This window comes from Rhynchophorus ferrugineus, unplaced genomic scaffold (assembly GCF_030347505.1).
Source record: "Rhynchophorus ferrugineus isolate W39M unplaced genomic scaffold, kcgeb_rfMv2 rfM9, whole genome shotgun sequence".
NCBI lineage: Eukaryota > Metazoa > Arthropoda > Insecta > Coleoptera > Curculionidae > Rhynchophorus > Rhynchophorus ferrugineus.
This window is the reverse complement of record NW_027472588.1, coordinates 37,825,657-37,841,697: the sequence shown is the minus strand read 5'-3', so window position 1 is coordinate 37,841,697 and position 16,041 is coordinate 37,825,657. Positions and strand designations below refer to the sequence as shown.

The window sequence follows — 16,041 nt, the reverse complement described above, 5'->3', positions numbered from 1 at the left end:
TTAAATACGTAGTTATTTGTTAGATATAATTTTATTGTTAATTACATATTGTTCTATCTAATCCTTTAAATTATTTTAAATGCTTTTTTTCTAAATGTTGAGCATAGGAAATTAGGATTAAATCGAAAACGCTATGGAAATAATTTCGTCCATAACGATAGTTAACTTGATGGTTGCCATGGTAACGTGGCTATAATAAGATCAACCTACCAGGCTTAGCATTTTCCATTGAAACTTCAGAACAAAATTATATATTTCAAGTCAATCAATTCACTACTTTTTGGTTTCATGTTGACCTACATTTTATTATAGCATATTTTTTAGTTTTTTTATAATATATTTTTATTATTGTCTCTTGATTCCCGAATATATCGATTATAATATGTTTATTTTATTGTCCAGAATGACATCAATTGCATGTATTAATATGTGCTATATTACATATTGTATGTTATATTAACTTGTCAATATTATTTATTAATATTGAGTAAATATTAAATATAATTTGTTAATGTCATGAGATCATTTTATAGTGTGTTTAGTATCAGTATTACAGATATGATTGTTTTGTGGATACGTTATCATATTTACCAACGTTATTTTATTTTTTTTGTTTATAAGTTTTATAAAAGTTATCTGTAACTTTGGATGACGTGTTGAAAAATATTAATAATTGAAATATTTTCATATATACGGCGAATGCGCTAGGTATTAGTGGAGCATACCACATATTTTTGCATTCTATTTTGAATGAGGACTACTACGTTACATCGAAAGTTAACGTTATATGCATTTGTTATTCATTAATAATATATTAAAATTAGTTGACACTTATGTATGTCACTTAATATATTATAACATTATAATTAATAGGTTTTTTAAGTTTTTCTTACAAGCAGCAATTTCCTGAGTTGGTTAGAGAAGTTTTCGGTGTCTGATGATGATTTTAAATTCATCATCATTCATTCTCAATCATTTTAATGTACTTTCACAAAATGTCCATCATTTTTATCAAAACCCATTGTTTTTGTCTTTGTTATCGACCATTAGAAAGGCCTGCTTGGTTTTAATCATTATGGGCATCAAATTTAACTGTTCGACAATTTCTTTATCTACAAATTTCTGATAATGTTATACAAGCCATCCGTTAAAGATAGATGGTACCGTTTAATGGTACACACCCATCGAAAAATCTTGTTACAATGATTATGTAATTACCGATTTTAACACAAAATAATGGTAACAGTATTTTTCTTTTATCGTTTTCTTTCTATCAGAATGTTATATGCGTATAAATACAAAAGGTTTTGAATTATTTAGTTAATTGTAATCTTATATTTATTGAAGTGCCCGAGAAAGATGTTAAAGGTATTTTTTTAAATACTATTTTTAAATTTTGGTGAATAATATGATTTTTCTTATATATAAATTGGTTCTAATAATTTAATTTAATGTAAAATTTGTCTTCTATATTCTGCAAGGAGCATTTCCTATACTTTTATATGACAGGTGACTTTGTATGAGCATTGCTATTTATTTTAATTCACGAAATGAGTTTAAAGATGCGGGAATTTTCCAAAAATGTATAAAAGTGTATTTTGCACAGTTTCATTTTATTATAAATATGTTTTTATATGCTTGGATTTAATTCTAACATTTAATACTATAGAGAAAAATGTCACTTTCTAAATTGGTTTGTCTCCTGGCAAAGTTGTTATACTTACGACCGAAAAGGTTGTGTAATATGAAATTGATATGAAACTTGTATAATATGTTAAAAGATAATTAAATCAATTTTAACGATAACATCAATCATGCTGATTATATCATATGTATGTTGATTTTTAGGTCTTTTATATAACGCTTTTCATTGGGCATTTGTACGCTCTCGTGGTGCCCTATAAAGCTCCTGAAGATGTTGACACAGCGACTGAACTGGTATCAGCTACGTCATGTGGAGATATAGCTATAAATAATTCGGTAAGTGCTAGGTTCAACAGAAACGGGCAAGGATTGGATTTATCCGTCTACGATCATCAACAATCATTACCAGCAAAAATGTGGTATCCCAGTTACGAGTATGGCTATTCCATAGAAGATCGTCATAGTGGAGATATACATGGCCATCGAGAATTTTATACGAAAAATCATGTAGTCGGACAGTATTTCTTGCATGATGCGGATGGCACTGTTCGAATAGTGACATATTATGACGTCGGTGAAGGTTTCAACGTTATTATACGAAGGCAAAGAAAGAAACAGATATTCGACATTGTAACTGATTATGATGTTATTTTTAAGTACAAATTAGAAATAATTGCATATAGTGGTATTGTGAATTAATTTTGAATGATTTATAATAGGGGGCACTACAAATACTATGTAGTACAGAATAATTATGTCAAAACTCGGTTATGAGGCTTTAATTGTTCAAATTTTCAAAAAAATATTATATATTGCAAATGATGAATTAAGATAAAAACAGTTTATTTATGCGAAATCTGTACAAATTTAATGGGTTGCCTATGTTTCAAAATGTGACATAAGACATCTTAATATATGTGACTTTAAGATCATCTTTTAAAAAAGTTATACTGGTTTCGTAGTCCTGCCAAATACAGTTTGCATAAAAGTAAAATTGGTTTTAAACTCTATAAATTCAATTCTCAAAATTGATTTGTATTGGAAGTGGTCGACACTGTTGTCAAATGTATTCAGAATTCTTTAAAACGTTAGTCATATTAATTAGAAGTTATATACCGGCAGACGTTAACCAAAATTCAAATTTGATTTGACAACATTGTGACATAATGACGATCGTACATTTTGATGACATGCATTGGCTGTTTAATTGTATTAATTGGAAGACATAAAAGTAGTGTATAGCTTATTTTAAAGCCCTGAATTTACAGAAACGTATTGAATATTAACTCAATATCAATATATTATACTTGTGTACCTCTGCATGTATATAGTTGGTTGATTATTTCTGTTGGTGAAAAAACTGATTATTGTTAATTAAAAAGGAATAAACATTTAACTTTACCTAGTCTTTTATTTCATGATGATTATTGATTTGATGGAAAATATTGGAAGAATGGATAGAAATTATTAGAACAGAGTGAAACATTGAGAAAACTAACATTGTTTTTAATACTAAAGAAGCTGGTAAGACAAAAGTTTATTAGAGCGGTAGGTTAATTTAATAAGTAAGGAAATTATTAGTTTGTGGAAAGGAAACAGAATTTATAGATAATTCAAAATTTATTTTATTAAAAACGAAGGAATATTAGAAAACATATTTATTCTAAAAATTTGTTCCAATTATGGTAACTGTTGCTGATTATAATAATTATGGCAAGTGCTATTTATCTAATCAAAGTTGTTTCCAAGCAAATGTTTTTCTTTGAGGTATGATAAGCTTACAGTAATAATCATGGTTTGTTGTTTTACCTATTTGGAGGTGATCCATAAACACAATTCTTGTACGTTCAAATAAAACTTCTTCGGGTCATTTTGGAACGGCCTGAGTCAGGTTTAAACCTTCTTGTTCTGATTCAGGATCACGGAGGTGAACCCAAGTGTCATTAATACACAAGACTTCATGCAATGAATTTTCCAGTTCGGTGTCTATATGGATGACTGTCTTGGACTAACACATGACTAACTTATTCTCTTTTCATCTTCAGTCACAATACACCACAGAAGTCATCTTTTTTTCTCACGACTCAGATGATTGTATTACTGACTTATGCTAAACAATTTAATTACAGTCGAAACTATATTTTACCTCCTTATTTCCTTATGCAGTTATTCTGATGTACCTTGTTTAATATATTTTTTTGTGAGACAATGTGTATTTTTCAACTCACCTTGTTTAGACCGAATGATTCCACTGTGTGATAAATTAATTAAAACTTTGGGGCTTTTGGGTCGATGTGAAACAGGTGTTTATTTTGGGTCAAAACCGACATACGTGAAATAGATATATAATGGTATCTTTTTCTCTCTTTGTTCGTTAATTGATTTTTTTAATTGATATATCTTAGCTTTAATTGTCATGTTATATCAAACAGTTCTTACAGTGATATTATAATATTTATGCTGGGTATTTAGATGAATATATTTCATGAATAGGAAACATCGAATCTATAAGTAGCAGCTATTTCTGGAGAATCCTAACTGGTATTCGGTAAACATCGGTAGTTTCAGCGTGACTTTGCGACATTGCTATTTACCAATGAGCTACAATTGGGATTGGTAGGAGCTCTGTTTTGTACGGTTAAGGTTATAGTTTATTTGTTCTTGTATTGTTCATATTTTAAATGCTAGCCAGTAATGGACAAATCATCGATTTGTGAATATCGTTAGAAAAGGTATTATAACACTTTTAATCTGCACAGACATATGGGGATATTCTATCCAGGTGCAAAATACTGCCAAAGTTTACCGAATACTGGTTAGGATTATCCAGAGATAGTCACTACTCAGAAAAACAGTCGAGGTGTGATTTTAACTGAAGTAGCAATTATTATTTTCAGTCGCTACCGTGGCTATTGGCTAGTTCGACTCTTTTGTGACTCTCGACGCTAATTTTATTATAAATTAATTTACTATTCAGCAATTTGTTTACGCAAAGGAAAACATCTAATTCAAATCTCCAAAAATTAGTTAGCGAGATCTATGTGATCAAAATAATTTAGTTCATAACAATAGTGTGTGTTACAAATTTCATCTGAAAAAATCAGTCATAAAAGCGGGTAACTAATTAAGGGAAAGGTTGGGGCAATTTCTGCTGAGTGGTGCTATTTCTGCTCGTTCTTGTGGCGTATATTTATCCATAATAAAATTTGAACGTCTACACAACACAATAGTTAAAGCGAAACGATGGCGCGTAATCAAAATGGTAGCGGGACTTTGCCCCACCATATCCAAGCGAAAAAAACATGAATAAATATCTGCAAGAGCAATTTTATTTCAAATAAATAAATTAATCAATAAATTAAAATTAAATTTTTGGTCATTGTTTAGTAATATGGAGCAACTTTCTTGTATACAGCGGGGGCTGGGGTTGGTTCTCCTTGTCTTTCGACTACGGCGTTGAAACCGTGTCCGTCATCGGAGTACTTGACGATCCTGACGGTACCGTCGGCTTCGTGGAGGGAGTATTGTCCCACGACGTGGTGTCCGTCGCTTTTTTCTTCCTGGGAGTGGAAGTCACCGGTGTGAGGGTCCTGGATACCGTAGTTGAATTCGTATGGGATTGGTTCGTAGGATTCTTCCTTGTAAGCTGGAGCTGGGGCATATTTAGCCACTGGGGCGGCGTAAGCTACTGGAGCTACTTTGGCTACGACTGGAAGAGCTACTTTGGCGGCGGCTGGGGCAACTGAATATACTGGAGCAGCTGGTACGGCATATTTAGCTACTACTGGTAAGGCTGGTACAGCAACTTTAGCTACTGGGGCAGCATATGCGGGAGCAGAAGCAGCATGACTAACAGCGTTGTGGTTGTCATTGAATTTAACAAAGGAAGTGGCTTGGTAGTCAGCTGGGAGGGCACTGACGGTAGCCAAGAGGGCAGCAATAGCAAATACCTATAAATTAAGCAATAAACAATGAGATTTCGTGGCTTTATTTCAAAATACTACCTTATACATGATGATTTGATATGTGTTCGAGTTAAACTGACTTCAAAAAACACTTCAAAAAGTATTTATACCATTGTTCACGTTCACTATCTCCACCTCCACGACAAAAAAATGTCCGACGACCCCCTGTCATTGTGGCGCACCAGAATATGACCCATATTCTTTCGGTTAATTGACAGATTCGAAGGTGACAAGGTCGGCATAGGCCGCGAAAGTGTTAGGGACATGGTTAAACGAAAACATGCATAATAATTAATCACGGCCAGTCGTATTCAGTCATGTTCGATTAGTTTATCGGAACTATATTTCGAGACTGGTTTTTCTGGCCGCTAATTAATCAATATCTCGCCCAATGTCTTGCTTGGGATTGCGAAAAAGTCTTTTAGCGTGATAGAGATTTACCACAAATTGCATCTGCAGTTGTAGGCAAATAATCTTATTAATACATTTACTAACAGGGACACGTTTAGACTTATAACGCAGGAACAAATCAGTTTAAACGTAATACTCAAGACTATAGACGATATTGAGCTGCAAACCCGAAATATTGAACAAATTCGGTCTGCTGCAAAAGAAGCTACTCCGACATCAAGAGAAAAACCAAAAATTGGGGTAAATTACCCCTTTCAACTTAGGGTACTTATAAAAGAAAGACGAAAAGCTAGAAGAGTATGGCACAGAACCAGAAATACAGTGGACAAAACAATATTTAATAGAATTAGTATTGCTATCTAATCGCTCAAGCATTGTTATCTAAAAATTAGTCACTAAACTTTTCAGAAAAAGACTCAGTACATTTTTATTATATAATCAGATATTATTAGATTAATATTTAATATTGCATGTACCTATTTTTGTTATTTGCCTGCTAAATTGAAATAATCATTTCTAAATTCTCAAAAAAATCATTTCTAATTCAATTAGTTGAATGGAATTGTTTATTTACTACACAAATAGTAATTGTAAGATTGGTGCTATTATGGCGCAAACAAGGTCAGCAGGTATATGTTTTTTTGTATTCGCAGCTTGATACTATGTAAGTTAATATCAAAGAGAATACATTACTTGTTTTTAAATTGATTACTACTGTTTTAATGGTGTATTTGTTATAATGATTCTTGTTTTGGCTCACACAGGTTCGTTTATATTCGGAAGGTAATCGTACTAACATTTCTAACACTGTAAAAGCATCGATGGAAGCATATTTATATGAATTCTGACTGAAAGTTAGTTTAAAATAAAATCCCTTTCTTATAATAGTAAAAAAACTACAAAAATCCTTATTAACCGACTTCGAAAAAGGAGGAGGTTTTATATTCGGCTGTATATATATATATATATATATATATATATATATATATATATATATATATATATATATATATATATAACAGGTCAATTGAAAAGTCCCCGGTCTAACACATAGATGGCGCTACTAGAATTAAATTATTATGTTTTTTAGTGATCGCTAACCTTCAAATGATGCATATATAAATTTGACAGCTGTCGGATCATTAGTTTGTGAATTGTAGCATTTTGAGTGAAGCAACTTTTGTTATTGTGAAAAAAAATGGATAAAAAGGAATTACGCGTGTTGATAGAATATTGTTTTTTGAAGGGAAAAAATACAGTTGAAGCAAAAACTTAGCTTGATGCCGAGTTTCCGGACACTGCCCCAGGAAAAACAACCATCAAGGATTGGTATGCTAAGTTTAGATGTGGTCAAATGAGCACTAGTGAAGTCGGTGTACCAAGTGGACGCCCAAAAGAGGTTGTTACCGACGAAAGCATTTAAAAAATCTACAAAATGATTTTGAATGACCGTAAATTTAAACTGAATGAAATAGCAGACACTCTAAAGATATCAACTGACCGTGTACATCATATCATTCACGAATATTTGCAAACTGGGTGATTCGCGAGCTCACTTTTAACCAAAAACAACGACGAGTTGATGACCCCCTCGAAATTAGAGAAATGATAAAAGAAAGGCGAAAAGCTAGAAGAGTCTGGCACAGAACCAGAAATGCTGCAGACAAAACTACTTTTAATAGAATCAAAGATCAAAGAATATAAACAGAATTGCTTTCAAAAGTATGTAAGTGAATTAAGCCCACAAGCAAAGATTATTCGCTATGGAAAGCAACTCGAAGATTTAAAAGACCAATTATTCGAGTACCGCCAATTAAAAATGATGGAAATGAATGGGTTCGATGCGACAATTAAAAAGCTGAATTGTTCGCACAAGACTTAGCTAACATATTTCAACCTAATGATATAGAATCTACCATGGATACATATCCTGTTTATCAACCCGATGTAGATCTAAATCTAATTTCTCCACTAGAAGTTGCTACTGAAATTGATAACCTCAATCCTAAAAAGGCATTTGGTATAGATGACATTTCACCTGGATTATTTAAGGAACTACCACGAAAAGCAATCATCTACACGAATTTTATATTCTATATATACACAATTTAGCTTAATACCTACCTAAACCTATTCATCTATGTACAATATTATTTTAACTACTACCAAATGGTCAGTTTGAAGTCGATGCCGAGCCCAAACAATACAAAAATAATAATGTTTGTGACATATACGCAAAATTTAATTATGAATAAAACAAATCTAATTTGTTGCTCGATATCGATATTTCGATGATCGATATTTAATATTTCGATAAAACAGCACGTAAAATTTCACTTAATGTCCGAGATGAGAAATGTCAAGGAAAGTTCGATACAAGCATCGACCTTTTTCCATTCCAGTCTTCTTTTTCCACATAAAATTCACCAAAATATCCCAAAACAATAGTTCGATATTCCCTCTCAAAAACACAAGGTTTTTAATATCGATATTTCACTCTGCAACTAAAAGTTTATCGACTACTAAAAGATACTTCGAAAAATATCGATATTTCCTGAAAATAAAACAGCTTTTTTGTTGCAGATCTGTGTGATAAACCACGAGTTAAACGTCATCTAACAGATAAAACAATATGCCCAACATCTATCAGCCCTTTTTAAAAAGTTCTATATAATTTTTGTTCTTTTAAAGACATGCATCATTTAATATCTTATTAAGTGTTTATTACTAATCAATCTTGCTCGGTATGATTATAATCTCACGGTTTTTAAAATAAAAAAGTTACTTTGGAGGTCTAGGTGAAATGATTTAATATAAATAGGCAAAATCGTGCTGACAGTATCAGTGTCATCAGATGATTGAAATAATTGTACATAAACTGAAGTCAAGCTTTGGAAATGTTTTCTAAGGTATGTTGAAATCATTAACTTGTTCTTTTTTGTATTATATTAGACACTTCATATTAAATGCTATATCTATTATTTAAAAAGTAACTATGATTATTAATAACCAGAACATTTATTTTACTTCAAAGTTTCAATTATTGTTGTCTGTAACGCTTTGTCATTTAGTAGCCATTACAAAATTAGTGAACGTTATTGGATTAAAAAGTCTTATTATTCCTATTAATGACTTTTTGTTGATTCTGAATGATTCTTCATGTACTTACAAGTATGTTTTGTGTGTGTATTAACATGGCTGTATGTCTAATTAATATGAATTCAAATTTCACTTTTGTAATTATAGTGTATAAGCAATTATTTTTGCAAATGTTGCATTATTGAAATGTAATTGAGCATTAACATAATAATTTCCTTATGTTGCTCCTATCAAAATAACTAATTATCATGAGTTATATTAAGAACGTCAAGTAAATATCAATAAAATCAAAATCCTTTATAAATAAGTACCACCCCCAATTTAATTGGTATTGTTATATTTTTTTTATAATTACTAAGAGTTGCACTGTGAATCAATCAATTTAATCAATTAGCAATGTTTCTTTTAATTAATTTTCTACAATAGAAATTTTAAGATTTGTCACGATTCATGAACTTCAATAAAAATTATTGTAAAATTGCAATAACAAAAAAAGTATTTGATTGCATTTTATAAAATTTGCGCGAGTCGTTATTCTACGATAATATTATGCTTATTTCTTTTTGCGAAGAGGGAGCTTGATGATTGTGTATCTGATGATAAAGGTTCTAGATTATGAAGTTTACGTTCAAAATAATATTAGCACCGGACATATACGCAATATCTATTTGCTAATAAACTCTTGCGCCAGCAATTACTTTTAAAATAGGTATAATTCTTCACGGAATCGATTCGTAAAGGGTCTGAATAGTTTCCAAAGAAATAATGTCTCATTCTTGTACCAAAACTTCCGCTAATTGCTTCCGTGATGTTGCTGATGAAAATCTACATTCAGTTAGTTAATTTTGAGTTTCGTCTAATATTCCTCCTTGCCGATGATGTGCACAAAAAACCTTGATCAAAAATTCCAAAATTCCTTGTTTCTTGTTTTTTATGTTGAAATTTTGATCTTACACATCTCTGTATCATTTCCTACTCAGTGTTGGTATTTTATTCTGGTGCGTTTTCGCCTGCTACTTTGATGTTTTCCTGACTTCTTTGTTAGTCTCGTCTTTGTAACTAGCAGCGTCCTTTCTCCATTTGCTAATTGATACTATTGTTTCTTATTTCCCGTATATTTTTCATAATGAAATACAAATATTTTTATTTTGACAATATCGATTTTCTTGAGACTGAGGTGTAGTGGTAAATGACAGATCTAAGCTGTCAACAAGCATTGACACCTTTTTATAATGCATTGGACTTAAGCTGAACAAAATCGCTTTAGGAATATGGTTTTGAGTTTATTGAGAAAACTCAAAAAAATTTGCTTTCTTAGAGACAAAATTTCTATAAAGACTTATATCTGCTTTTTTTTGTTTTAGATTTTCCTGGTGATTAATCTTTTTGCGTACTCTTTCGGCGTTACTGTACATACGTATCCCGAATTAAGAAGCGGGTTTGTAGACGATAATAACTATCGCAACAACCCTGCTCCATTGTATGCAGAATTTGAACCTAGACATGGCCTCGTAAACAATTATAACGTAATGTATTTTTATTACAAAGTAATTGTAATTATAATGTATTTTTTCTGTATTTAGGACCTTCCCAAACATAATGCTGCTTATGCTGTCAGAGAGCCCCAGCCTGGCCCCGTGGATAAGCCTAGTCATCTGTTTCTTCCAAGGCCCGTGTCCCTGTATCCCGTGACGTTGAGGCCTCCAAATGCGGATAGGTTAAATCGTAATGATTTTAAATCAGTACCGCTTCCAAAAAGTGTAGTATATATCGCGGATGATGCGCCATCTTTAGTGGACAAAGTTGTCTATAAGAAACCTGTATTGCTTGAGATTTATGATGGCCATGGTTATAAAAGTTGAGTTTGGCGGATGTTTGTGTTCCTTGTTCCTGTTATTTTGCATTATAATGTTGTACATGTAGGGTATTTTATCTTTGTTATCCATTAAATAAACACAAATATATCTTGCATTGTTTATAATATATTAGCTGGCCCGGTGAACTTTGTACTGCCTAACAATCAATACATGTCTGGTTACCATTTTGTTAAACTTAATTTAGGACTTTTTATTAACGTAATAAAATGAATACAAACAATTTATTAATTTTAATTATTTATCACAATACTCTTTTATTTTCTATATATATATACTAGCGACCCGCCCCGGCTTCGCACGGGTGCAATGCTGATACTAAATTAAATACACTACAGAAAAAATATGAACGTTGTATATAAAAACATAGCGGCCCGCTCCGACTTTGCACGGGCATAAAATATATATGCCTATGTCACTCAATGAAAACATGATTAAAATCGATCCAGTATTTTTGGTTCATTCATTACTGCCCTTGGCCTGCACGCATTAAATTTGGAGTAAAACAATTCCTCTTCCCCTATACTTACTATGAAGATTTCCTGCTATCTTTGGAATATCTAAATTCATACAATTTTTATTACATTACACATTTTTAAACGCAAATTTTAAATTTGTAATATCTCCGAAAATATTTGTTTAATTTACATGCTGTAAAGAACCATATTGATCTATATTAATTGCACACTGTATTTAAGGTACTTAATTCGATAAGGATTAATGCCGTATTTCTTAAAATAGCTTCGTAAATAAGCCATTTTCTCACGTAAAAAGTAAACAATAAAAATGGTTAATGTGGGTTATCCCTAAAAGATAAACATATACCATCGCGGACTTTTTTGTAGACCTTTTTATGGTGTACAATACTGTAGTACATTAATTTGACCTAACTCGTAGGGTTAGGCAGCGTTTTTGCTAATTGCTAAATAAGCCTAAAAAAATAGGTTAATTTACGACATCACGTTAGAAACCTCTAAAATTAGCAATGTTGCCTTAGTATATTATGCATGTATTATACATATAAACCTTCCTCTTGAATCACTCTATCTATTGAAAAAAACGCATCAAAATCCGTTGCGTAGTTTTAAAGATTTAAGCGCACATAGGGATATAGGGACAGAAAAGGCGACTTTGTTTTATACTATGTAGTGATTTACATCTTTTGATATTGATACATATTGATACATATTGATTTATTCTACTGACATCAAGCTTCAGAACTATGTATGTTATATTTTGCGAAAGTAACACAGTCATAGACTTATACCTCTTTGAAAATGTCAAGTTTCGTGCCTGAAAACGTGCATTTGCGGCACGTATTACTTTTATTATTTAATCCAAAGAAGGGCTTAGAAGCTTATGGTGAGCATACTCTAACCTTAAAAACATGTCTTCGATGCAAGACAAAGAAAGTTCTGGTAGACCGAAAAGGTTTGAAGATGCGAAGCTGCAAGTTATTGGATGAAGAACCAACCCAAACTCAAACATAGTTGGCAGAAGCATTAAATGTAGCCCAAGAAATGATTAGTGACTGATGATGACGAGCAATGGGGAAAATCCAAAAGATGGGAAGATGGACACTTCAATTGAATGACAGGCAATTGGAAAATGGAAAAATCATGTGTGAAATGTTATTTCAAAGCTATGATGGGAAGTAATTTCTGAATCGAATAGTGACGGGTTAGGAAAAGTGGATTTATTTTGAAAACCCTAAGTGCAAAAATCATCACGTGGCGAAGCCGGCCGATCGGCCCCAAGGCCAAATCATTTTGGTCACAAGACAATAATCTGTGCTTAGTGATACCAGAGTGGCGTGGTGTATTAAGAACTCTTGAAATTTGGTGAAGTAGTTAATAAGGATCGTTACTGACAATAAATGATCAATTTGAACCATGCATTGTTCGAAAAACGTCCAGAATGGACCCGAAGACACGGTAATGCGGTTTTACAGCACGATAACGCAACGTCTCATAGTGACGTAGCATACTTAAGTCTAGCGACAACTGTTAGAAAAACCGGGAATTACTTTTCGGTAGACCTAGATATATAAAGCTTGTCCTTGGTTTCAGTGATGTTTTTTTTTGTACAAAAAATAACGCTTAATAAGCATACGAAAATCGCGTGTTTCCATTTTTGTTAAAATTTGAGAGTACGTCTACTGTCAATGGCTGTCAAACACAAACTATCTTATACAGCTTAGTCAAAGTAGTCGTTCAAAATCTTACAGTACTCTATTAACAGATGATGATGTATTTAAAATAACCTTTTTAGTCCATTAAGAACTAAAGTCACAACGAATGTTTAATTCATTAACTCTCCAACTAATAATTGGCAACATTAACTTTTTTGTTGCAATATCATTATCACCAAAACTATTTTGTTTTGGGACCATGGAGGCTGCATTGTGGGAGATAGAAGAAAGGTAGATTCACGAGAAACACCAGCTGATGAAACGACAAATCAAAGAAATATTTCTACTACAGAGGTGGGTAATTTGATAAAAATAATATATAGGAAAAGTTTACTTGGGTTTGTTAGGAGAATTTAGAAGAAAATAAACGAATAAGAAATAATAATTTAGCGACTTTCTGTTTTCTTTTCTCTGGTATTTCAATTTAGATTGATGTTCAGTTATGGTTCAGTTTAACAATTTGCCATTTCGAAAATAATAATAATCTTTTCATTGGTGGATTTTCAGGAAAAAGAAAGGCCACAGTTTTTCCAATACTATATTTTCATGCCTGGATCCCATTCTATATCAACCATTGGAAACTAAGTTTGAAAATTTTTGGCCCTTTATAGCATGCATCGCTTTTTAAATTAGTACAAACTTTCAAAAGAAAGCTGTTAAAATTTTATGATATTCTACTCATAAGTTTGTGAGTTATTGTGCTAAGAGTGACGGTACTTTTGTTATTTTCAAAACAATGGATCAAAAACAATTTCGTGTTTTAATTTTACACCGCTTCTTAATGGGAATAAACGCCGTTCAAGCGAAGCAATCGTGGCCATAGAGCCAAGGATGATGCAGAATGCAGTGGACGTTAAATGCCAATTAATTGCAACAAAATTGCAAAATAATAATTAAGTTTGAGCTGAGTTTCTGCAAATATTTCAAATATTTAATTTACTTGCTCTTATCTGCAACTATTCTATAAATTATATAATTTAAAACACATACTTTTCGTTAAAAAGTTACGAACAACGTCCCTGACCAATTTCATTCACCGCTCGATCGAAATAGATCAAATTCTCTTTCATTCACTAGTTACTTAACGCTGGTCTAGGTCAAGTTCAATAATGCGAAGGAGTTAGGCGAGACAAGCACGGACAAATTCCGATTCCGACTGATATATAATCGCGAGTTGATATCAGAACGTCACTGTTCAAGTCCAGTTGGTATCAAAAACATTTTTTAATCATGTATAAAGTAAGGCTTTTTGTTTTTTTTATACAGAAATGATATAAAGAGATGACATTTTGGTTTTAGTTCTTCGTTGTTGCCTTCTTGGCCGTCGTCAGTGCCGCTCCAGCTGACTATCAAGCCACTTCTTTTGTCAAGTTTAACGATAATCACAACGCCGTCAGTCACGCTGCTTCAGCACCAGCTTCTCCACTATACGCCGCCCCAGTAGCTAAAGTTGCTGTACCAGACGTACCAGTTGTAGCCAAATATGCCGTACCAGCTGCTCCCGTATATTCTGTTGCTCCCGCTGTTACCAAAGTAGCTCTTCCAGTCGTAGCTAAAGTAGCTCCAGTAGCTTACGCCGCCCCAGTAGCTAAATATGCCCCAGCTCCAGCTTACAAAGAAGAATCCTACGAACCAATCCCATACGAATTCAACTACGGCATCCAAGACCCCCACACCGGTGACTTCCACTCTCAGGAAGAAAAGAGCGACGGACACCACGTCGTAGGACAATACTCCCTCCACGAAGCCGACGGTACCGTCAGGATCGTCAAGTACTCTGATGACGGACACGGTTTCAACGCTGTAGTCGAGAGACAAGGAGAACCAACCCCAGCCCCAGCCGTATACAAGAAAGTCGTCGCCGTAGCTGCCCCTCATTATTAAACAAGAACTGATAAATTATATTTAATGTATTTATTAATTTATTTATTTAAATAAAATTGCATTTGCATTGTAAAATGATCTTGGTTTTCCTTTTAGATGACTATAAAGTCGTCTATCTTTAGTAATACTTACTATATAATAATAGCGTGTTTGGAAGGTAACAGTTCGTAAAATTCTCTTGATATGAAGCTAATACCATTCATTTATTCAGTCAAAAGTAACCGCAGTTTGAAAATGATGATGCCTGAAGGTTGTTTTCACCATATTTTGCTCCTTTACTTCCGACAAATCAGTACTACCTTCATAGAAGTATTATTACCACTGGGAACATCAATAGGAGGCCTGGAACCTTCTTGTAAAATAATTGCAAACTTCAAGAAGTTTCGCACAGAGTTATTGTTTATTGAATATTAGCGGCGTCATGATTGCAGAGCTTAAGATTTGATATAAGAATTTAATATTATGCAGTTCATGCACAGTTAATAAAATTCCAGTTGATTACGCTAATCCTGTAGCTAACTGACTAGCCATAAGCACTAAGTTCTCAAGAAGAATCCTATAAATCAATGCTATACGAATATACCTCATAAATCTTCATAATTTTTAAGTATTTCGATGAAATCATTTATGTTTTAATTTAGATATATAATTAAAGTATTTCAATTAATAAATATTACATTTTGTGAGGAACTAACTTACTAACTATACTACCCAACAAATTTTCAACTTTCAATAGTATTTGAGGTTCAACTATATAATTATTATCCTGCTCTTCATATGTCAGGAATATGTAAATATAGTAATTTTCACACTCAGTGCCGGTTAAAATATAAATACAAAAAAAATCCTCAATAGACTATTAATTTTAGATTCATCTCTTATAAATCATCTCTTACAGGAAGTTGCTTTTTTGAAAATTAGTAAACTTGTTTCTAGATACCGCAGTTTAGATATCGCTGATTAAAACAGCCAT

The 16,041-nt window shown here is 32.5% G+C and overlaps 3 protein-coding genes across 3 annotated transcripts; 2 read left to right on the top strand and 1 right to left on the bottom strand.

The window, feature by feature from the left end:
- Window positions 1-4,976: 4,976 nt before the first annotated feature.
- On the bottom strand, window positions 4,977-6,195 carry LOC143202652 (cuticle protein 18.6-like). Its single transcript, XM_076414307.1, has 2 exons — window positions 5,649-6,195; window positions 4,977-5,594 (listed from the first exon to the last, which is right to left on the bottom strand). The coding sequence occupies exons 1-2, from the start codon at window positions 5,655-5,657 to the stop codon at window positions 5,028-5,030; spliced, it is 576 nt and encodes a 191-aa protein (XP_076270422.1). The 5' UTR covers window positions 5,658-6,195; the 3' UTR covers window positions 4,977-5,027.
- Window positions 6,196-6,559: 364 nt separating this feature from the next.
- Window positions 6,560-11,208, top strand: LOC143203258 (uncharacterized). Its single transcript, XM_076415427.1, has 4 exons — window positions 6,560-6,684; window positions 8,604-8,929; window positions 10,484-10,645; window positions 10,703-11,208. The coding sequence occupies exons 2-4, from the start codon at window positions 8,918-8,920 to the stop codon at window positions 10,979-10,981; spliced, it is 453 nt and encodes a 150-aa protein (XP_076271542.1). The 5' UTR covers window positions 6,560-6,684; window positions 8,604-8,917; the 3' UTR covers window positions 10,982-11,208.
- A 3,206-nt stretch (window positions 11,209-14,414) lies between these two features.
- LOC143203176 (cuticle protein 18.6-like) lies at window positions 14,415-15,068 on the top strand. Its single transcript, XM_076415311.1, has 2 exons — window positions 14,415-14,423; window positions 14,484-15,068. The coding sequence occupies exons 1-2, from the start codon at window positions 14,415-14,417 to the stop codon at window positions 15,066-15,068; spliced, it is 594 nt and encodes a 197-aa protein (XP_076271426.1).
- Window positions 15,069-16,041: the final 973 nt, after the last annotated feature.